The sequence below is a fragment of the Pristiophorus japonicus genome, chromosome 30, assembly GCF_044704955.1.
Source record: "Pristiophorus japonicus isolate sPriJap1 chromosome 30, sPriJap1.hap1, whole genome shotgun sequence".
Classification (NCBI taxonomy): domain Eukaryota; kingdom Metazoa; phylum Chordata; class Chondrichthyes; family Pristiophoridae; genus Pristiophorus; species Pristiophorus japonicus.
Genome location: NC_092006.1, coordinates 10,805,832 through 10,829,660, shown reverse-complemented (window position 1 = coordinate 10,829,660; position 23,829 = coordinate 10,805,832). Strand labels below are relative to the sequence as shown.

Sequence of the window (23,829 nt, the reverse complement as noted above, 5' to 3'; positions counted from 1 at the left end):
CCACTTTGCTTTGCCCCACACAGAACTTCAACGGGGTGTCGGAGGTGGAGCTGCGGATAGCATTTCCCGACAAGACCACGGTGACGGTGAAGGTGAAGAAGAATAGCACCACCGACCAGGTTTACCAGGTACGGGACAGGGCACGTTACCGCTAGCAACCGGAGGTGCCGTCAATTAGGATGCTCAACTCTCTCTCTGTATCTGTCTCTCTGTCTCTCTCTCCCCGTCCCTCGCTCCCCCTCTCCCCGTCCCTCGCTCCCCCTCTCCCCGTCCCTCGCTCCCCCTCTCCCCGTCCCTCGCTCCCCCTCTCCCCGTCCCTCGCTCCCCCTCTCCCCGTCCCTCGCTCCCCCTCTCCCCGTCCCTCGCTCCCCCTCTCCCCGTCCCTCGCTCCCCCTCTCCCCGTCCCTCGCTCCCCCTCTCCCCGTCCCTCGCTCCCCCTCTCCCCGTCCCTCGCTCCCCCTCTCCCCGTCCCTCGCTCCCCCTCTCCCCGTCCCTCGCTCCCCCTCTCCCCGTCCCTCGCTCCCCCTCTCCCCGTCCCTCGCTCCCCCTCTCCCCGTCCCTCGCTCCCCCTCTCCCCGTCCCTCGCTCCCCCTCTCCCCGTCCCTCGCTCCCCCTCTCCCCGTCCCTCGCTCCCCCTCTCCCCGTCCCTCGCTCCCCCTCTCCCCGTCCCTCGCTCCCCCTCTCCCCGTCCCTCGCTCCCCCTCTCCCCGTCCCTCGCTCCCCCTCTCCCCGTCCCTCGCTCCCCCTCTCCCCGTCCCTCGCTCCCCCTCTCCCCGTCCCTCGCTCCCCCTCTCCCCGTCCCTCGCTCCCCCTCTCCCCGTCCCTCGCTCCCCCTCTCCCCGTCCCTCGCTCCCCCTCTCCCCGTCCCTCGCTCCCCCTCTCCCCGTCCCTCGCTCCCCCTCTCCCCGTCCCTCGCTCCCCCTCTCCCCGTCCCTCGCTCCCCCTCTCCCCGTCGCTCGCTCCCCCTCTCCCCGTCCCTCGCTCCCCCTCTCCCCGTCCCTCGCTCCCCCTCTCCCCGTCCCTCGCTCCCCCTCTCCCCGTCCCTCGCTCCCCCTCTCCCCGTCCCTCGCTCCCCCTCTCCCCGTCCCTCGCTCCCCCTCTCCCCGTCCCTCGCTCCCCCTCTCCCCGTCCCTCGCTCCCCCTCTCCCCGTCCCTCGCTCCCCCTCTCCCCGTCGCTCGCTCCCCCTCTCCCCGTCCCTCGCTCCCCCTCTCCCCGTCCCTCGCTCCCCCTCTCCCCGTCGCTCGCTCCCCCTCTCCCCGTCGCTCGCTCCCCCTCTCCCCGTCCCTCGCTCCCCCTCTCCCCGTCCCTCGCTCCCCCTCTCCCCGTCCCTCGCTCCCCCTCTCCCCGTCCCTCGCTCCCCCTCTCCCCGTCCCTCGCTCCCCCTCTCCCCGTCCCTCGCTCCCCCTCTCCCCGTCCCTCGCTCCCCCTCTCCCCGTCCCTCGCTCCCCCTCTCCCCGTCGCTCGCTCCCCCTCTCCCCGTCCCTCGCTCCCCCTCTCCCCGTCCCTCGCTCCCCTCTCCCCGTCCCTCGCTCCCCCTCTCCCCGTCCCTCGCTCCCCCTCTCCCCGTCCCTCGCTCCCCCTCTCCCCGTCCCTCGCTCCCCCTCTCCCCGTCCCTCGCTCCCCCTCTCCCCGTCCCTCGCTCCCCCTCTCCCCGTCCCTCGCTCCCCCTCTCCCCGTCGCTCGCTCCCCCTCTCCCCGTCCCTCGCTCCCCCTCTCCCCGCCGCTCGCTCCCCCTCTCCCCGTCGCTCGCTCCCCCTCTCCCCGTCCCTCGCTCCCCGCTCTCCCCATCTCTCCCCATCTCTCCCGCGCTCTCCCTCGCTCTCCCTGTCTCTCCCTGTCTCTCCCTGTCTCTCCCTGTCTCTCCCTGTCTCTCCCTGTCTCTCCCTGTCTCTCCCTCGCTCTCCCTGGCTCTCCCTCGCTCTCCCTCGCTCTCCCTGGCTCTCCCTCGCTCTCCCTCGCTCTCCCTCGCTCTCCCTCGCTCTCCCTCGCTCTCCCTCGCTCTCCCTCGCTCTCCCTGTCTCTCCCTCGCTCTCCCTGTCTCTCCCTCGCTCTCCCTGTCTCTCCCTCGCTCTCCCTGTCTCTCCCTCGCTCTCCCTGTCTCTCCCTGGCTCTCCCTGGCTCTCCCTGGCTCTCCCTGGCTCTCCCTGTCTCTCCCTGTCTCTCCCTGTCTCTCCCTGTCTCTCCCTGTCTCTCCCTGTCTCTCCCTGTCTCTCCCTGTCTCTCCCTGTCTCTCCCTGTCTCTCCCTGTCTCTCCCTGTCTCTCCCTGGCTCTCCCTGGCTCTCCCTGGCTCTCCCTGGCTCTCCCTCGCTCTCCCTGTCTCTCCCTCGCTCTCCCTGTCTCTCCCTCGCTCTCCCTGTCTCTCCCTCGCTCTCCCTCGCTCTCCCTCGCTCTCCCTCGCTCTCCCTGTCTCTCCCTCGCTCTCCCTGTCTCTCCCTCGCTCTCCCTGTCTCTCCCTCGCTCTCCCTGTCTCTCCCTCGCTCTCCCTGTCTCTCCCTGTCTCTCCCTCGCTCTCCCTGTCTCTCCCTCGCTCTCCCTGTCTCTCCCTCGCTCTCCCTCGCTCTCCCTGTCTCTCCCTGTCTCTCCCTGTCTCTCCCTGTCTCTCCCTGTCTCTCCCTGTCTCTCCCTCGCTCTCCCTCGCTCTCCCTCGCTCTCCCTCGCTCTCCCTCGCTCTCCCTCGCTCTCCCTCGCTCTCCCTCGCTCTCCCTCGCTCTCCCTCGCTCTCCCTCGCTCTCCCTCGCTCTCCCTCGCTCTCCCTCGCTCTCCCTCGCTCTCCCTCGCTCTCCCTCGCTCTCCCTGTCTCTCCCTGTCTCTCCCTGTCTCTCCCTGTCTCTCCCTGTCTCTCCCTGTCTCTCCCTGGCTCTCCCTGTCTCTCCCTGTCTCTCCCTGTCTCTCCCTGTCTCTCCCTGTCTCTCCCTGTCTCTCCCTCGCTCTCCCTCGCTCTCCCTGTCTCTCCCTGGCTCTCCCTCGCTCTCCCTGTCTCTCCCTCGCTCTCCCTCGCTCTCCCTGTCTCTCCCTCGCTCTCCCTGTCTCTCTCCCTCGCTCTCCCTGTCTCTCCCTCGCTCTCCCTGTCTCTCCCTGTCTCTCCCTGTCTCTCCCTGGCTCTCCCTCGCTCTCCCTCGCTCTCCCTCGCTCTCCCTCGCTCTCCCTGTCTCTCCCTCGCTCTCCCTGTCTCTCCCTCGCTCTCCCTGTCTCTCCCTCGCTCTCCCTGTCTCTCCCTCGCTCTCCCTGTCTCTCCCTGTCTCTCCCTCGCTCTCCCCGTCTCTCCCTGTCTCTCCCCGTCTCTCCCTCGCTCTCTCTGTCTCTCCCTCGCTCTCCCTGTCTCTCCCTCGCTCTCCCTGTCTCTCCCTCGCTCTCCCTGTCTCTCCCTCGCTCTCCCTGTCTCTCCCTCGCTCTCCCTGTCTCTCCCTCGCTCTCCCTGGCTCTCGCTCTCTCTGCCTATCGCTCGCTCTCTCTGCCTATCTCGCTCGCTCTCTCTGCCTATCTCGCTCGCTCTCTCTGTCTATCTCGCTCGCTCTCTGTCTATCCCTCTCTCTCCCTCTCTCTCTCAGTCCCTCCCACCCACTACGCCTGTGTGTGTTTTCTAGGCTGTTGCGTCCCAGATCGGAATGGACAGCATCACAGCAAACTACTTTGCGTTATTCGAAGTGGTGAATCACTCCTTCGGTAAGTGAGTTACTGACAGAGCTCAGTGTAATTTACTGACCCGTCTGTAACCTCTGAAATCTGTGTGTAGGCATTCCTTTTAATTTCACTTTATTCAGTACATCGTCAGCTGAGCATCAAACACTCCCAGGGCTGGTACAGCACGGGGTTAGATACAGAGTAAAGCTCCCTCTACACTGTCCCATCAAACACTCCCAGGGCAGGTACAGCACGGGGTTAGATACAGAGTAAAGCTCCCTCTACACTGTCCCATCAAACACTCCCAGGGCAGGTACAGCACGGGGTTAGATACAGAGTAAAGCTCCCTCTACACTGGCTCAACAATGTTGTAAATACCTGATCGGTTATGGTTAAAGAAACGAGCTTGCGTGGCAGTCAGTTGCACAGATTGGGCTGATCTTAGCCGTGACCCCGATCTCTGCTGCATTAGCTGATCTGAGCTGGGGTAGCCAATGGAGATGGGGGGGGGGGGGGGGGGGCGGTTGGGCAAATCAGCCAGGGCTCAGCCGTGAGGCTCCCATGCCCGAATAGCCTCCCGACACTCGCTTTCCAGATGGCTCACAAGTGGGCGGCTGTGGGACTGTAAACCTGGCACGGGCCGGCGCCCACAGGGAAAGGGAAAGTTGACGGCCATCAAGACATTAAGAATATCAGAATTAGGAGCAGGAGTCAGCCATTCTGCCCCTCGAGCCTGCTCCGCCATTCAATGAGATCATGGTTGATCTTCGACCTCAACTCCACTTTCCCGCCCCAGCTCCATATCCCTCGATCCCTTAATACCCAAAAAACTGTCTCTCTCTGCCTTGAATATATTCAGTGACCCAGCCTCCACAGCTCTCTGGGGCAGAGAATTCCACAGATTCACAGATTAAATGGGCGACCACTTTTTCTGAAACTATACCCCCGAGTTCTGGATTCCCCCTCTCTGCACCGACCCTGTCCAGCCCCCTCAGAATCTTATACATGTCAATAAGACCACCTCTCATTCGTCTAAACTCCAGTGAGTACAGGCCCAACCTGCTCAACCTTTCTTCATAAGACATCGCCTTCATCTCCGGAATCAACCGAGTGAACCTTCTTTGAACTGCTTCCAATGCAAATATATCCCTCCTTGGTTCATCCTGTTGTATAAGAAATAGGAGCAGGAGTCGGCCATTCGGCCCCTTGAGCCTGCTCTGCCATTCAATGGGATCACGGCTGATCTTCGACCTCAGCTCCACTTTCCCGCCCGATCTCCATATCCCTCGATTCTCTTAATATCCAAAAATTTATCGATCTCTGTCTTGAATATACTCAACGACTGAGCCTCCACAGCCCTCTGGGACAGAGAATTCCAAAGATTCACCACCCTCTGAGTGAAGAAATTCCTCCTCATCTCAGTCCTAAATGGCCGAGCCCTTACCCTGAGACTGTGTGATCCCTGGTTCTAGACTCCCCAGCCCGGGGGAAACATCCTCCCTGCATCTACCCTGTCAAGCCCTGTTAGAATGTTGTATATTTCAATGAGACGAGAACTAGGGGGCATAATCTTAGAATAAGGGGTCGCCCATTTAAACATAGAAACACAGAAAATAGATGCAGGATCAGGCCATTCGGCCCTTCGAGCCTGCACCACCATTCAATATGATCATGGCTGATCATGCAACTTCAGTATCCCATTCCTGCTTTCTCTCCACACCCCTTGATCCCTTTAGCTGTAAGGGCCACATCTAACTCCCTTTTGAATATATCTAACTGACTGGCCTCAACAACTTTCTGTAGTAGAGAATTCCACAGGTTCACCACTCTCTGGGTGAAGAAGTTTCTCCTCATCTCGGTCCTAAATGGCTTACCCCTTACCCTTAGACTATGACACCTGGTTCTGGACTTCCCCAACATCGGGAACATTCTTACTGCATCTAACCTGTCCAATCCCGTCAGAATTTTATATGTTTCTGTGAGATTCCCTCTCATTCTTCTAAATTCCAGTGAATACAAGCCTAGTTGATCCAGTCTCTCCTCATATGTCAGTCCTGTCATCCCGGGAATCAGTCTGGTGAACCTTCGCTGCACTCCCTCAATAGCAAGAATGTCCTTCCTCAGATTAGGAGACCAAAACTGTACACAATATTCAAGGTGTGGCCTTACCAAGGCCCTGTACAACTGTAGTAAGACCTCCCTGTTCCTATGCACGAATCCTCGCGCTATGAAGGCCAACATGCAATTTGCTTTCTTCACCGCCTGCTGTACGTGCATGCCAACCTTCAATGACTTATGTACCATGACACCCAGGTCTCGTTGCACCTCCCCTTTTCCTAATCTGTCACCATTCAGATAATATTCTGCCTTCGTGTTTTTACCACCAAAGTGGATAACCTCACATTTATCCACATTATACTGCATCTGCCATGCATTTGCCCACTCACCTAACCTGTCCAAATCACCCTGCAGTCTCTTAGCATCTTAGCATCCTCCTCACTGCTCACACTGCCACCCAGCCTAGTGTCATCTGCAAACTTGGAGATATTACTTTCAATTCCTTCGTCTAAATCACGAAGGTATATTTTAAATAGCTAGGGTCCCAGCACTGAGCCCTGCGGCACTCCACTAGTCACTGCCTGCCATTCTGAAAAGGACCCGTTTATCCCGACTCTCTGCTTCCTATCTGCCAACCAGTTCTCTATCCACGTCAATACATTACACCCAATACCATGTGCTTTAATTTTGCTCACTAATCTCTTATGTGGGACCTTGTCAAAAGCCTTTTGAAAGTCTAAATACACCACATCCACTGGTTCTCCCTTATCCACTCTAAAATTACATCCTCAAAAAATGCTAGAAGATTTGTCAAGCATGATTTCCCTTTCATTAATCCATGCTGACTTGGACCGATCCTGTCACTGCTTTCCAAATGCGCTGCTATTACATCTTTACCACCGATGTCAGGCTAACCGGTCTATAATTCCCTGTTTTCTCTCCCTCCTTTTTTAAAAAGTGGTGTTACATTAGCTACCCTCCAATCCATTGGAACTGATCCAGAGTCTACAGAATGTTGGAAAATGATCACCATTGCATCCACTATTTCTAGGGCAACTTCCTTAAGTACTCTGGGATGCAGACTATCAGGTCCTGGGGATTTATCGGCCTTCAATCCCATCAATTTTCCTAACACAATTTGATGACTAATAAGGATTTCCTTTAGTTCCTCCTTCTCGCTAGACCCTCGGTCCCCTCGTATTTCCGGAAGGTTATTTGTGTCTTCCTTAGTGAAGACAGAACCAAAGTATTTGTTCAACTGGTCTGCCATTTCTTTGTTCCCCATTATAAATTCACCTGATTCTGACTGTAAGGGACCTACATTTGTCTTCACTAATCTTTTTCCCTTCACATATCTATAGAAGCTTTTGCAGTCAGTTTTTATGTTACCCGCAAGCTTCCTCTCATACTCTATTTCCCCCATCTAATTAAACCCTTTGTCCTCCTCTGCTGAATTCTAAATTTCTCCCAGTCCTCAGGTTTGCTGTTTTTTCTGGCCTGAGATGAGGAGGATTTTCTTCTCAGAGGGTTGTAAATCTGTGGAATTCGCTGCCTCAGAGAGCTGTGGAAGCTGGGACATTGAATATATTTAAGACAGAGGTAGACAGTTTCTTAACCGATAAGAGGGCGGGCAGGGAAGTGGAGCTGAGTCCATGATCGGATCAGCCATGATCGTATTGAATGGCGGAGCAGGCTCGAGGGGCCGTATGGCCGACTCCTGCTCCTATTTCTTATGTTTTCATCACCTCTCATTCTTCTCAACTCTCGAGGCTGAATTTTAGGTTTTTCTGTTTTGGGGACGAAAACTGAGTCGGGGCGGGAAAGTTTTCCGGCCGGGAATGGGTTGTGCTTTGCTGAGGAAGTTTTGGCATCTGGGCCCTGCGTCAGGGGGCGCAGCGCGAAGGGAGGCGTTGTACAACGTTCGAGGCTCAAGGACGGGAAACTCACCAACTAACATGCCGGGCCGCGTGCGCTCCGAGAGTGGCCCGAGAAAAAACCTTAAAAAAAAAAACCTTAAATATTCCCAAACCATTGCCCGTGCCACCACAACACAAATCGCTAAAAAAAAATGTGAAGAACAAACGCTCGCACGTGCCTGCGGAGTACTTTACCATCTTCACCGCCGCCGGCTATGCCGGACCGCTCTGGTTTCCCAGGCGGTCGTTGCGGGCGCATGTCCGGGCGGACGGATCGGGCCAAAGGTCCAAACGTCCTGCCGGTGTCACAAACCAGAGCAGAGGATCGCGGCGGGGCGCACGAGAGCTCACCGCCGCCTTTCACGCCAAACCCGGAAAATCCAGCCCTCAAGGCCTCGTCTGTTCAATCTCTCCTCATCGCTCAATACACGCCCCCCACCCCCCCCCGCGCCCCCTGCCTCCATCTATTGTAAGGTCTGCTGCTTTAGTGTTGCTGTTGATGCAAACCCAGTGAGCACATCCACCGAACGGGAAACCTTCGTCCCCTCGCGGTTCAGCGCGCGACAGCGTGACCACGGAACGCGCGCCGACCATTGGCCGATTTTCTGGTTGCGTCCATTGCCCACTTGCCCCGCCGCGCTTTGCTGAAAGTGCCCCGCTCCCGTAAGGCCCGTGACCGCCGGTAAACGGCTGCCGCGCTCCAGAGTGCAATGGCCGCCGATTTTAATCGTGGAACGGCCGCCATTTTGAAAATTCCGCTCCGGCGGTGACCCGCTCCCCCGCGCCCCCCCACTACCACTCCGCTGCTGCCAAATCTGTCCTAAGTGCGTCGTCAGAGCACACACCGCCCCCGACGACGAAATCCCGCCGAACAAAGCTTGCTCGCGGTGCCAAGGGCAGATTTTTCTGCCGGTGCACTGAGCTGGGAGTGCTTCTAAAATGGCGGTGCGGCTGCCATTAAAGCGGAGGGCGCACTGCAGCGGCTGCCATGTTTTTTTTTTGTCGGCCAAGTCGGGTCGACAATTATGCCCCCACCACCTGCCCCGGGTTCAGCCGGGCCGCCAACAGACAGCCTGACACGCACCCCCCACCCTTGGGTGTGCCTGGCCGCTGGCCCAGCCCCAACCCCTCCCTGCTGGCCCAGTGGGCCGAAGTTTAGGAATGGCAGAGCTCGCGGCGGCCGTCCCCTTTAAGTGAAGGAGAGCGCCGTGATGACGCGGAGCCCTGATGACGTCATCAGCGCCACGCTGACGACTGACAGCGGCTGGATACTCTGCCCCCCCCCCCAACTTCCGGCCCTCTAGACTGCGCGCTGCTGCTCACCGCTGTATATAAGAACATCAGAAACAGGAGCAGGAGTCGGCCATTCGGCCCCTCGAGCCTGCTCCACCATTTAATACGATCATGGCTGATCCGATCATGGACTCGGCTCCACTTCCCTGCCCGCCCCCTTATCCCCTTATTGGTTCAGAAACTGTCTATTTCTGTCTTAAATTTATTCAATGCCCCAGCCTCCACAGCTCTCTGAGGCAGAGAATTCCACAGATTTACAACCCTCTGAGAGAAGAAATTCCTCCTCATCTCAGTTTTAAATGGGCGGCCCCTTATTCTAAGACCGTGCCCCCTAGTTCTAGTCTCCCCCATCAGTGGAAACATCCTCTCTGCATCCACCTTGTCGAGCCCCCTCATAATCTGATACGTTTCGATAAGATCACCTCTCATTCTTCTGAATTCCAATGAGTAGAGGCCCAACCTCCTCAACCTTTCCTCATAAGTCAACCCCCTCATCCCCGGAATCAACCGAGTGAACCTTCTCTGAACTGCCTCCAAAGCAAAGATATCCTTTCGTAAATATGGAAACCAAAACTGCACGCAGTACTCCAGGTGTGGCCTCACCAATACCCTGTATAACTGGAGCAAGACTTCTCTGCTTTTATACTCCATCCCCTTTGCAATAAAGGCCAAGATTCCATTGGCCTTCCTGATCACTTGCTGTACCTGCATACTATCCTCTTGTGTTTCATGCACCAGTACCCCCCAGGTCCCGCTGTACTGCGGCACTTTGCAATCCTTCTCCATTTAAATCCGCCCCCATTGCGACCGTCATCCGGGCCGCTGAAAAAAGATAAGCCAAAGAGAGGAATTTTGCTCAAGAGGCCACCGTGCCGGTCGGTAAAAACAAACGTTTCCCGCGGTGGGTCACTTCGGTCCCAGCGTTTTGCACCCCCGGTTCTACACCCGCGACCCTGACCGGCCGATGCTTTCTCCCTCCCCCCCGCAGTGCGTAAGTTGGCGCCGAACGAATTTCCTCACAAGCTGTACGTCCAGAACTACACGTCGGCCATCTCCGGGACCTGTCTCACCATCAGGAAGTGGCTGTTCACTGCAGAGGAGGAGGCCCTGCTCAATGACAGCGTCCTGGCCGTCATCTACTTCTTCCACCAGGTAATCGGAGCCCCTCCCGGGGCCCGAGGGGTTAAATCACCGATATGTTGCATAGAATAAGCAAGACTTGTTTATACAGCGCCTTCCACGACCGCTGGACCAAGCCCGTGTGGTGGCTGGTGTGCAACGGCCACCCCACGTTAAAACAATCCACCCACAGGCATCTTCCAGCCTTCAGGATGTAGTTCGGGATCCGGAATATCAGGTCCTTCACTGAAACACCTGTGAACTCATCCCTTTCCGGCGTGGAAGCAAGTTATCCTCGTTTCGAGGGATCGCCCATGATGATGATGTCTCAAGGCGCTTTACAGCCAATGAAGTACTTTTGGTGTGTAGTCACTGAATTTAGGGTTCGGGAGCCAATTTGCGCACAGCAAGCTCCCACACACAGCAATGTGATAATGACCCAGATCATCTGTTGGCCGAGGGATAAATATTGGCCCCAGGACACCGGGGAGAACTCCCCCTGCTCTTCTTCCAATAGTGGCCCCCGGGATCTTTTACATCCACCCGAGAGGGCAGACGGGGCCTCGGTTTAATGTCTCATCCGAAAGATGGCCCCTCCAACAGTGCGGCGCTCCCTCAGTACTGCCCCTCCGACAGTGCGGCGCTCCCTCAGTACCGCCCCTCTGACAGTGCGGCACTCCCTCAGTACTGCCCCTCTGACAGTGCGGCGCTCCCTCAGTACTGCCCCTCTGACAGTGCGGCGCTCCCTCAGTACTGCCCCTCTGACAATGCGCCGCTCCCTCAGTACTGCCCCTCTGACAGTGCGGCGCTCCCTCAGTACTGCCCCTCCGACAGTGCGGCACTCCCTCAGTACTGCCCCTCTGACAGTGCGGCGCTCCCTCAGTACTGCCCCTCTGACAGTGCGGCGCTCCCTCAGTACTGCCCCTCCGACAGTGCGGCGCTCCCTCAGTACTGCCCCTCCGACAGTGCGGCACTCCCTCAGTACTGCCCCTCTGACAATGCGCCGCTCCCTCAGTACTGGCACTGGGAGTGTTGACCTGGATTATGGACTCAATTTGCTGGAGTGGGACTCGAAATGAGAGTAAGACCCGGTGAGGCACGGCGGACGCCAAACTCCAGCGCGAGTGAGCACCTTACGGGTGGGAGGGCGATAGTCGAGGGTGAGGGCGATAGTCGAGGGTGAGGGCGATAGTCGAGGGTGAGGGCGATAGTCGAGGGTGAGGGCGAGAATAGCATAAAGTGCTTAATGGTGTCTGGGATTGAGCCGGCACTGTGCAAACTAACCGTGCTTTGCAGTGAATGTCCAATCGCAGGACAAACTGCACAGACGCTAATGAGTCACTTATTAAAATCCCCCGTTGCAAGAGGGCAAATTCCGAATCGGACACTCGTCGCTCTGCTGCCAAAATGACACTGCTTTCCCGATCCTGTCGGGACCTCCTCGTTGGAGCAGTTGGGAGGAAGGAGCTGAGAAACTAGAGCGAAATCTTTTTGGCTACCGTTCCCACTTAAGCGGGGGAGAGGGAATCGCTGCCAAATTGGCTGCCGCGTGTCCTACCATCAGCCTAGGCGGTCCCTCGAACGAGGATGACTTGCTTCCACGAGAGTTCGCAGGTGTTTCGATGAAGGACCAGATGTTCCAGTCCTGAACTCCAATTGAAGGGTGGAAGATGCCTGTGGGTGAATTTTTTTAACGTGGGGTGACCGTTGCACACCAGCCACCACACGGGCTTGACAGAGCGAGGTCTCGGTCCAGGGGCAAGGGTTAACCAGGACGACTGGAGACCTGCTCTGCTTTTCCTACATTACAACAGTGACTACACTCCAAAAGTACTTCATTGGCCGTGAAGTGCCCAAAGTCGTGGAAAGCACTGTAGAAATGCAAGTGTTTCTTTAAATGTATTTGTGTCTTTCTTTCCAGTGACCCAGACTGTCCTGCATGCCAGTTATTCCCCTATTAGCTGTGGTTCAGTTGGTAGCTCTCTCTCTCTTGCCTTTGAGTCAGAAGGTTGTCGGTTCGAGTCCCACGCCAGGGGCTTGAGCACATATTCCAGGCCGGCACTCCCAGTGCAGTGCTGATGGAGCGCCGTACTGCGCTATTGGAGGGGCGGTACTGAGGGAGCGCCGCACTGTCAGAGGGGCAGTACTGAGGGAGCGTCGCACTGTCGGAGGGGCGGTACTGAGGGAGCCCCGCACTGTCAGAGGGGCAGTACTGAGGGAGCGTCGCACTGTCGGAGGGGCGGTACTGAGGGAGCCCCGCACTGTCAGAGGGGCAGTACTGAGGGAGCGTCGCACTGTCGGAGGGGCGGTACTGAGGGAGCGGCGCACTGTCAGAGGGGCAGTACTGAGGGAGCGTCGCACTGTTGGAGGGGCGATACTGAGGGAGTGCTGCACTGTTGGAGGGGCGGTACTGAGGGAGCGCTGCACTGTTGGAGAGGCGGTACTGAGGGAGCGCCGCACTGTCGGAGGGGCGTTACTGAGGGAGCGCCGCACTGTCGGAGGGGCAGTACTGAGGGAGTGCCGCATTGTCGGAGGGGCGGTACTGAGGGAGCGCTGCACTGTCGGAGGGACAGTACTGAGGGAGCGCTGCACTGTTGGAGGGGCGGTACTGAGGGAGCGATGCACTGTCGGAGGGGCAGTACTGAGGGAGCGCTGCACTGTTGGAGGGGCGATACTGAGGGAGCGATGCACTGTCGGAGGGGCGATACTGAGGGAGCGATGCACTGTCGTAGGTGCTGTCTTTCGGATGAGACGTTAAACTGAGGCCCTGTCTGCGTACTCAGGTGGACGTAAACGATCCCATGGCCACTATTTCGAAGAAGCGCAGTGGAGTTCTCGCCGGTGTCCTAGGGCCAATATTTATCCCTGAAGAAACAGATGATCTGGGTCATTATCACATTGCTGTGTGTGGGAGCTTGCTGTGCGCAAATTGGCATTTCCCACAATACAACAGTGACTGCACGTCAAAAAGTACTTCATTGGCTGTGAAGCGCTTTGAGATGTCCGGTGGTCGTCCAATACTGGGCCCCGTACTTTAAGGAGGATGTCACGGCCTTGGGGAGGGTGGGGAGGAGATTGACCAGAATGGTCCCGGGGGATGAGGGCCTTCAGTGACTGGGAGAGACTGGAGAAGCCGGGGTTATTCCCCTCGGAGCAGAGAAGGTTTAATCGAGGGGTTCACTATCACGAGGGGTTTTGAGGAGTAAATCAGGAGAGACTATTCCCGGGGGCAGGAGGGTGGGTAACCAGAGGGACACAGATTGACGATAATCGGCGATGGAACCAGAGGGGGAGATGGGGAGAATGTGTTTTGATGCAGCGAGATGTTGTGATCGGGAACGCGCTGCCTGAAAGGGCGGTGGGAGCAGATTCAATCGGGACTTTCAAACGGGGGAATTGGGTAAATACTGGAAGGGGGGAAATGTGCCGGGCTGTGGGGAAAGAGCAGGGGGGAGTGGGACTGATTGGATCGCTCTGTCACAGAGCCGGCACAGCACGGGCTCCATGGGCCCAATGGGATCCTCCTGTGCGGTATCCTTCTATGATTCTAAGTTGCTTGCCCTTAGATATTTGTAGAGTTTTGCCCGGCTGAAGCTGTGATTGCTGATGCTCCGTCTGTGTGTTTTTCCCGACTCTCTCGCTCCTCAAGGCTGTGGAAGATGTGAAGCGGGGCTCCATCAAGGCCGGAGAGAAGGCCTACCAGCTGCAGAAAGTGGCGGAGCAGCGTAAGATGGTCATGGTGAGTGGCAAGGGGCAGAGGGCGCGATAGTCCGTCAGTTTTAGTATTGGCCCGTTCCGTATTCTCACTGCACTTTCGGGGCATCATCATAGGCAGTCCCTCGGAATCGAGGAAGACTTGCTTCCATTCTTAACATGAGTCCTTCGGTGGTTGAACAGTCCAATACGAGAGCCACAGTCCCTGTCACAGGTGAGACAGACAGTGGTTGAGGGAAGGGGAGGGTGGGACAGGTTTGCCGCACGCTCCTTCCGCTGCCTGCGCTTGGTTTCTGCACGCTCTCGGCGACGAGGCTCGAGGTGCTCAGTGCCCTCCCAGATGCACTTTCTTCACTTAGGGCGGTCTGGTCTTTGGCCCAGGGACTCCCAGGTGTCAGTGGGGAATGTTGCACTTTATCAGGGAGGTTTTGACGGTGTCCCTGTAACGTTTCCGCTGCCCACCTTTGGCTCGTTTGCCGTGAAGGAGTTCCGAATAGAGCGCTTGCTTTGGGAGTCTCGTGTCAGGCATGCGAACGATGTGGCCCGTCCAGCGGAGCTGATCAAGTGTGGTCAGTGCTTCAATGCTGGGGATGTTGGCCTGGTTGAGGACGCTAACGTTGGTGCGTCTGTCCTCCCAAGGGATTTGTAGGATCTTGCGGAGACATCGTTGGTGGTATTTCTCCAGCGACTTGAGGTGTCTACTGTACATGGTCTCTGAGTCATACAGGAGGGCGGGTATCACTACAGCCCTGTAGAGCATTCTGGGGCATTGTAACGTTGGCTGTGTGAAATTATTGATTCGTGATTTTGGATTTCTGGCTAGTGATTTGGGATTGGGATCGAGGATATTGAATTGGTTGATTTGGGATTCGTAATCTAGGTTGATTGGTGATGCATGATCTAGAATGGGCTGGTCTGTAATCCGTGATCCAGAATTGGTTGGTCTTGAGATCCACAATCTGGAATTGGTTCGGCTGGGATTCCTGGGGGGTGGAAATTAGGTTGGAGGCCGTACTACCTTCTGTGAGACTGTAGCTTGAGGCAAGCGATAACTCTGATTCCACCAGCTCGTGTCAACCGCAACACACAGAAATATGGCCAAAGTTCAGGGTCTCCGCGTCCAAATCCTTTTATTTTGCGCGTTGAAGTGTAAGAATACAAAACCAGGAACGCAACACTAAATTTCTTGCAGTACGCCATCAGGAACGATACAATAATCCAAGAACAAGCCAAGAAAACTGCAATAAAGAGAAAAATGCTTTGTTAACTGTGGTTCCGGAATGGTCACTTAACAGGGGTCTGGTCCCTAAACGAACAATAAAGTGAACCTCTCCTCTGTGTCTTCCATTGGTGATTCATGATCGAGAATTGGTTGATTGGTGATTCACGATCTAGAATTAGTTGGTGATTCATGATCTAGAATTGATTGATTGGTGATTCATGATCTAGAATTGGTTGGTGATTCAGGATCTAGAATTGGTTGGTTGGTGATTCATGATCTAGAATTGGTTGATTGGTGATTCGTGATCTAGAATTGGTTGGTGATTCGTGATTTAGAATTGGTTGGTGATTCGTGATTTAGAATTGGTTGGTGATCCATGATCTAGAATTGGTTGATTGGTGATTTGTGATCTAGAATTGGTTGATTGACGATTCATGATCTAGAATTGGTTTGATTGGCGATTCATGATCTAGAATTAGTTGATTGGTGATTCGTGATCTAGAATTGGTTGGTGATTCGTGATCGAGAATTGGTTGGTGATTCGTGATCTAGAATTGGTTCATCCATGCTCTAGAATTGGTTGGTGATCCATGATCTAGAATTGTGTGGTGATCCGTGATCTAGAATTGGTTGGTGATCCGTGATCTAGAATTAGTTGATCCATGCTCTGGAATTGGCTGATTGGTGATTCATGATCTAGAATTGGTTGACTGGTGATCCATGATCTACAATTGGTTGGTGATTCGTGATCTAGAATTGGTTGATTGGTGATTCATGATCTAGAATTGGTTGATTGGTGATTCATGATCTAGAATTGGTTGATTGGTGATTCATGATCTATAATTGGTTGATTTGTGATTCATGATCGAGAATTGGTTGATTGGTGATTCATGATCTAGAATTGTTTGATTGGCGATTCGTGATCTAGAATTAGTTTGATTGGTGATTCATGATCTAGAATTGGTTTGATTGGTGATTCATGATCTAGAATTGGTTTGATTGGTGATTCATGATCTAGAATTGGTTGATTGCTGATTCGTGATCTAGAATTGGTTGGGTGATTCGTGATCTAGAATTGGTTGGGTGATCCGTGATCTAGAATTGGTTGGGTGATCCGTGATCTAAAATTGGTTGGTGATCCGTGATCTAGAATTGGTTGGTAATCCGTGATCTAGAATTGGTTGGCTATCCGTGATCTAGAATTGATCCATGCTCTAGAATTGGTTGATTGGTGATTCATGATCTAGAATTGGTTGACTGGTGATCCATGATCTAGAATTAGTTTGATTGGTGATCCATGATCTAGAATTGTTTGATTGGTGATTCGTGATCTAGAATTGGTTGGTGATTCGTGATCTAGAATTGGTTGGTGATTCGTGATCTAGAATTGGTTGGTGAGCCATGATCTAGAATTGGTTGGTGAGCCATGATCTAGAATTGGTTCATTGGTTATTCATGATCTAGAATTGGTTTGATTGGCGATTCATGATCTAGAATTGATTGGCGATTCATGATCTAGAATTGGTTGATCCATGCTCTAGAATTGGTTGGTGATCCATGATCTAGAATTGGTTGATTGGTGATTCATGATCTAGAATTCGTTGATCGGTGATTCAGGATCTAGAATTGGTTGATTGGTGATTCATGATCTAGAATTGGTTTGATTGGTGATTCATGATCTAGAATTGGTTTGATTGGTGATTCATGATCTAGAATTGGTTGATTGGTGATTCATGATCTAGAATTGGTTGGTGATTCATGATCTAGAATTGGTTTGATTGGTGATTCATGATCTAGAATTGGTTGATTGGTGATTCATGATCTAGAATTGGTTGGTGATTCAGGATCTAGTATTGGTTGATTGGTGATTCATGATCTAGAATTGGTTGATTGGTGATTCATGATCTAGAATTGGTTGATTGGTGATTCATGATCTAGAATTGGTTGATTGGTGATTCATGATCTAGAATTGTTTGATTGACGATTCGTGATCTAGAATTGGTTTGATTTGTGATTCATGATCGAGAATTGGTTTGATTGGTGATTCATGATCTAGAATCGGTTTGATTGGTGATTCATGATCGAGAATTGGTTGGTGGTTCGTGATCTAGAATTGGTTGATCCATGCTCTAGAATTGGTTGATCCATGCTCTAGAATTGGTTGGTGATCCGTGATCTAGAATTGGTTGGTGATCCGTGATCTAGAATTGGTTGGTGATCCGTGATCTAGAATGAGTTGATCCGTGATCTAGAATTGGTTGATTGGTGATTCATGATCTAGAATTGGCTGACTGGTGATCCATGATCTAGAATTGGTTGATTGGTAATCCATCATCTAGAATTGGTTGATTGGTGATACATGATCTAGAATTGGTTGATTGGTGATTCATGATCTAGAATTGGTTTGATTGGTGAACCAGGATCTAGAATTGATTAGTTTTTAACCACCGGCATCGGATTATCTGTTGCCATTGGCACCCAGCGGCAGAGGGACTTGCCGCACCAGATTCACTGCGTTTCCCTTCTTTCCCAGTATCTGAATATGGTTCGGACGTGCGAGGACTACAACGAGATCCTGTTCCCGCACTGCGCCTGCGACTCGCGGCGGAAGGGTCACGTGATCACTGCCATCAGCATCAAGCACTTTAAACTCCACGCCTGCACGGAGGAAGGAGAGCTGGAGGTAGGTAGAGCGACGGGAGGGACGGAGGGAGGTGGAGGTGAGCACGGTGAGACCCTTGGCCCAGGGAGAGGGGGATGAAACCAGCCCGATCCTCCACCCGTGACTGCTGGAAAAGTGCACACGTGTTTTACGTGCCATAGAGGGAGTGCAACGAAGGTTCACCAGACTGATTCCTGAGATGAGAGGGTTGTCCTATGAGGAGAGATTGAGCAGACTGGGCCGATATTCTCTAGAGTTTAGAAGAATGAGAGGTGATCTCATTGAAACACTAGATTCTGAAGGGGATTGACAGGGTAGATGCAGGGAGGATGTTTCCCCCGGGTTGGAGAGTCGAGAACCAGGGGTCACACAGTCTCAGGATAAGGGGTCGGCCATTTAGGACTGAGATGAGGAGAAACTTCTTCACTCAGAGGGTGGTGAATCTTTGGAATTGTCAGGAAGCACTTCTTCACAAAAACAGTACTGGAAATCTAGAAAGCGTCTTAGACTGGATGCTGGGTATCAATTCGAGCTCTCTAGACTGAAATTTCTGTTGGGTAAAGATACCGAGGGATAAATTGGGTTGAGCTACAGATCAGCCATGATCTAATTGAATGGCGGACCGGGTTGGAGATGCTGAGCGGCTTCCTCCTGCTCCTATGACCCCCCCCCCCACAGGGGCTATAAGAAGGGTCTTCAAAATAGTAGACCTTCTTCCAAAAGATGCAGAGCGATTGAAATCGGTCAGGAGGGGAGATGGTAGCACGTGTCGGCTACAGGTGCAGATACGATGGTAACATAGAAACATAGAAAATAGGTGCAGGAGTAGGACATTCGGCCCTTCGAGCCTGCACTACCATTCAATAAGATCATGGCTGATCATTCCCTCAGTACCCCTTTTCTGCTTTCTCTCACCCCTTGTTCCACTTAGCCGTAAGGGCCATATCTAACTCCCTCTTGAATATATCTAACGAATTGGCCTCAACACCTTTGTGCGGTAGAGAATTCCACAGGTTCACAACTCTCTGAGTGAAGAAGTTTCTCCTCATCTCGGTCCTAAATGGCTTACCTCTTATCCTTAGACTGTGACCCCTGGTTCTGGACTTCCCCAACATCGGGAACATTCTTCCTGCATCTAACCTGTCCCGTCCCGTCAGAATTTTATATGTTTCTTTGAGATCCCCTCTCATTCTTCTAAATTCCAGTGAATATAAGCCCAGTCGATCCAGTCTCTCCTCATATGTCAGTCCTGCCATCCTGGGAATCAGTCTGGTGAACCTTCGCTGCACTCCCTCAATAGCAAGAATGTCCTTCCTCAGATTAGGAGACCAAAACTGAACACAATGTTCCAGGTGTGGCCTCACCAAGGCCTTGTACAACTGCAGTAAGACCTCCCTGCTCCTATACTCAAATCCTCTTGCTTTTATCGCCTGCTGTACCTGCATACCAACTTTCAATGACTGATGTACCATGACACCCAGGTCTCGTTGCACCTCCCCTTTTCCGAATCTGTCGCCATTCAGATAATATTCTGCCTTCCTGTTTTTGCCACCAAAGTAGATAACCTCACATTTATCCACATTATACTGCATCTGCCATGCATTTGCTCACTCACCTAACCTGTCCAAGTCATCCTGCAGCCTCTCAGCATCCTCCTCACAGCTCACACTGCCACCCAGCTTAGTGTCATCTGCAAACTTGGAGATATTACACTCAATTCCTTCATCTAAATCGTTAATGTATATTGTAAATAGCTGGGGTCCCAGCACTGAACCCTGAGGCACCCCACTAGTCACTGCCTGCCATTCTGAAAAGGACCCATTTATCCCGACTCTCTGCTTCCTGTCTGCCAACCAGTTCTCTATCCACGTCAGTACATTACCCCCAATACCATGTGCTTTAATTTTGCACACCAATCTCTTGTGTGGGACCTTGTCAAAAGCCTTTTGAAAGTCCAACTACACCACATTCACTGGTTCTCCCTTGTCCACTCTTCTAGTTACATCCTCAAAAAATTCTAGAAGATTTGTCAAGCAGGATTTCCCTTTCATATATCCATGCTGACTTGGACCGATCCTGTCACTGCTTTCCAAATGCGCTGCTATTTCATCTTTAATAATTGATTCCAACATTTTCCCCACTACCAATGTCAGGCTAACCGGTCTATAATTACCTGTTTTCTCTCTCCCTCCTTTTTTAAAAATGGTGTTACATTAGCTACCCTCCAGTCCATAGGAACTGATCCAGAGTCTATAGAACGTTGGAAAATGATCACCAATGCATCCACTATTTCTAGGGCCACTTCCTTAAATACTCTGGGATGCAGACTATCAGGCCCTGGGGATTTATCGTCCTTCAATCCCATCAATTTCCCTAACACAGTTTCCTGACTAATCAGGATTTCCTTCAGTTCCTCCTTCTCGCTAAACCCTCGGTTCCCTGGTATTTCCGGAAGATTATTTGTGTCTTCCTTCATGAAGACAGAACCAAAGTATTTGTTCCATTGGTCTGCCATTTCTTTGTTCCTCATTATAAATTCACCTGTTTCTGACTGCAAGGGACCTACATTTGTCTACGTAAGTACTGCCGGGAATCGAATACGGCCAGGGTGATCTCCTGGACCAGTTTCGATCGCCTGGATGGGTCGGAGAGGAATTTTCCCAGATTGATTTCCCCCCAATTGGCCTGGGTTTTTATCGGGTTTTTGCCTCTCCCAGGAGGTCACATGGCTCTGGTTGGGGTGGAGTGTAGAATGTTTCAGTGTAAGGGGTGTCGCAGTTGTGTGAGGCGGACTGGTTGGGCCGGGTGCTCTTTGCCTTTCCGTCATTGTTCATAGGTTTATATGTAACCTTCAGGGCTGCTGACCGAGGGCCGTGTGGCTCTTTGTCGGCCGGCGCGGACACAATGGGCCAAAATGGCCGCCTCCTGCGCTGTAAATTTCTATGTTTCTATGTCAGTGGTGCGGTCACTAACCCCTCCCCGCCCCGTGTTTGTCCCTCAGAACCAGGTAATCGCCTTTGAGTGGGAGGAGATGCAAAGATGGGACACAGACGAGGAAGGCATGGCGTTCTGCTTCGAATACGCTCGAGGGGAGAAGAAGCCCAGATGGGTGAAGATCTTCACGCCTTACGTGAGTCCCAGTGCCAGCGAGCCGCAAGGGCAGGAGACTTGGGAGACCCCAGGGGCGGGGGATTTAGAAGGAAACCCTGGGGGCTTTTAGGGTGCTGTCGAAGGAAGTTCGGTCGTAGCACTCTCTGCTCAGCAGGTCGTGGGTTCGAGTCCCCACTCCAGGGACTCGAGCCCATAATGCAGGCCGACAATCCCAGTGCCAGTACTGAGTGAGCCCCGCACTGTCGGAGGGGCGGTACTGAGTGAGCGCCGCACTGTAGGAGGGGCGGTACTGAGTGAGCGCCGCACTGTCGGAGGGGCAGTACTGAGGGAGCGCCGCACGGTCGGAGGGGCAGTACTGAGGGAGCGCCGCACGGTCGGAGGGGCGGTACTGAGTGAGCGCCGCACGTTCGGAGGGGCAGTACTGAGGGAGTGCCGCACTGTAGGAGGGGCAGTACTGAGGGAGCCTGGCACTGTCGGAGGGGCAGTACTGAGGGAGCGCCGCACTGTCGGAGGGGCAGTACTGAGGGAGCGCCGCACTGTCGGAGGGGCAGTACTGAGGGAGCCCCGCACTGTCGGAGGGGCAGTACTGAGGGAGCGCCGCACGGTCGGAGGGGCGGTACTGAGTGAGCGCCGCACGTTCGGAGGGGCAGTACTGAGGGAATGCCGCACTGTAGGAGGGGCAGTACTGAGGGAGCGCCGCACTGTCGGAGGGGCAGTACTGAGGGAGCGCCGCACTGTCGGAGGGGCAGTACTGAGGGAGTGCCGGACTGTCGGCGGGGCAGTACTGAGGGAGCGCCGCACTGTCGGAGGGGCAGTACTGAGGGAGCGCCGCACTGTCGGAGGGGCAGTACTGAGGGAGTGCCGCACTGTCGGAGGGGCAGTACTGAGGGAGCGCCGCACTGTCGGAGGGGCAGTACTGAGGGAGCGCCGCACTGTCGGAGGGGCAGTACTGAGGGAGCGCCGCACTCCTCTAATTCTGCCCTCTTGAGCATCACTGATTATAATTGCTCCACCATTGGTGACCGTGCCTTCAGCTGCCTGGAACTCCCTCCCTCTCTACCTCTCCTCCTTCAAGACGCTTCTTGAAACCTGCCTCTTTGACCAAACTTTTGGCCACCTGCCCTAATTGCTCCGTACGTGGCTCGGTCAAATTCTTTGGCCCCTATATTGGTGGCCTTACCGCCGACTTTTCCCGCCGTTTTCCCCTCGCTCCCAGTTTCCACTCGGGCGGGAGGGGAGCACCGCCGGGAACCGCCTGCTGGCGCCCCACCCCCCCCCGGCGGCCAAGTGGCCTCCCGCCCGCCGAGATGCCAGATTGGTGCGGGCGAGAATCGGAGGCAGCAGGGGGAAGGACCGCTGTGTGGAGGCCGGCCGAACCCCGACGGTAAGTACGAAGAGCTGCAAAAGAAGGTTGGTAAACGTCTTTAAAAGCAACGACTTACCTGGATGGGTTGCCCTGAAGGTGTTCCGATGATTTTTTTTTTTGGTGATGCATTTACTTTTCAGAGTTGCGCCCTCCCTAGGCCCGACTCCCTCTTGGGCGGCACGATCCTTTGCCGCCGGGCCGTACTGCCAGCTCTTTTAGAGGGATCTTTCGGGCTAAGTACCCGCCCGGCGTCCATCGGCAGGCCTTTGGGCGGATAGAGTATAATGTTGGAAAGTGTGAGGTCATGTACTTTGACAGAAAAAAAATCAAAGAGCACGTTATTGGCCCTGAAATTGCGTTTTGGCCTTCCGGCGGGCATTTTGGAAAAATAAAAGATACACCTCCCTTAAGCTGACTGCCCACGTTCGACTTTCCGATGCTCAGGCCTCTCCTGACTGCCTGTCGCAGCACATGCACGTCGGCACATGCGCAGGCCTGGTGCTGGTGTCACATGGCTCTGGGCAGCCAATCAGGTCAAGTACATACTCATTCACCGTCATTGGAGTTCCATAAAGTCCTTAACTCCTGTTACTATGAATGAGAAACCTCGCTCCCTCCCCAAACACCCAAAACACGAATAAAAAATAGAAAATATACACGACATTCATTTAAATTAAAGTTATTAATGTCTTTTTTTTTTTAAATGGTCCCGATTTAAAAAAAAAAGTTTTTAAAAATAAAATTACCGTTGTGGGGAGGGTTTTTATTGATAAAATATGTTTTCATAACTTTATTTTTATATGTTTTTGTGTTTTTTTAAAACACTTGCGCCTGTAACAGTAAGCTATGTGCCTGCTTTTTCAGGCGCAAGGTTTTTGAGGACATTTTGTAAGCGTAAATATGGGAAATTTCCACTGACAAATGTCCTCGCTCCCGATTTGCGGAGGATCTATCGAGCCAGAGACCTGACGGATCGGAAAAGCCGGTTTTCAGCGCCATGCGCATTGCGCGCCAAAAACCGGCTTTTCCGATGCTTTCCCGGGTACGTACACACTCCATACGGACCCGGGGACGTCGGATTTTCAGGGCCATTATTTAAACGGAGAAAGATTGCAAAGTGCCGCAGTACAGCGAGACCTGGGGGTTACTTGTGCATGAAACACAAAAGGATAGTATGCAGGTACAGCAAGTGATCAGGAAGGCCAATGGAATCTTGGCCTTTATTGCAAAGGGGATGGAGTATAAAAGCAGGGAAGTCTTGCTCCAGTTATACAGGGTATTGGTGAGGCCACACCTGGAGTACTGCGTGCAGTTTTGGTTTCCATATTTACGAAAGGATATACTTGCTTTGGAGGCAGTTCAGAGAAGGTTCACTCGGTTGATTCCGGAGATGAGGGGGTTGACTTATGAGGAACGGTCACGTAGGTTGGGCCTCTACTCATTGGAATTCAGAAGCATGAGAGGTGATCTTATCGAAACGTATAAGATTATGACGGGGCTCGACAAGGTGGATGCAGAGAGGATATTTCCACTGATGGGAGAGATTAGAACTAGGGGGCATGGTCTTAGAATAAGGGGCCGCCCATTTAAAACTGAGATGAGGAGGAATTTCTTCTCTCAGAGGGTTGTAAATCTGTGGAATTCGCTGCCTCAGAGAGCTGTGGAAGCTGGGACATTGAATATATTTAAGACAGAAATAGACAGTTTCTTAACCAATAAAGGGATAAGGGGGCGGGCAGGGAAGT

The 23,829-nt window shown here is 53.6% G+C and overlaps 1 protein-coding gene across 1 annotated transcript in view; it reads left to right on the top strand.

Moving 5' to 3' along the window:
• LOC139240114 (sorting nexin-27-like) overlaps positions 1–23,829 on the top strand; it is a 55,905-nt gene that overhangs the window by 25,485 nt on the left and 6,591 nt on the right. The window contains exons 5-10 of the mRNA XM_070868490.1: positions 24–128; positions 3,587–3,665; positions 9,879–10,042; positions 13,659–13,748; positions 17,479–17,628; positions 20,609–20,737. Coding sequence (XP_070724591.1) covers positions 24–128; positions 3,587–3,665; positions 9,879–10,042; positions 13,659–13,748; positions 17,479–17,628; positions 20,609–20,737 — 717 coding nt within the window. The remainder of the gene's footprint in view (positions 1–23; positions 129–3,586; positions 3,666–9,878; positions 10,043–13,658; positions 13,749–17,478; positions 17,629–20,608; positions 20,738–23,829) is intronic.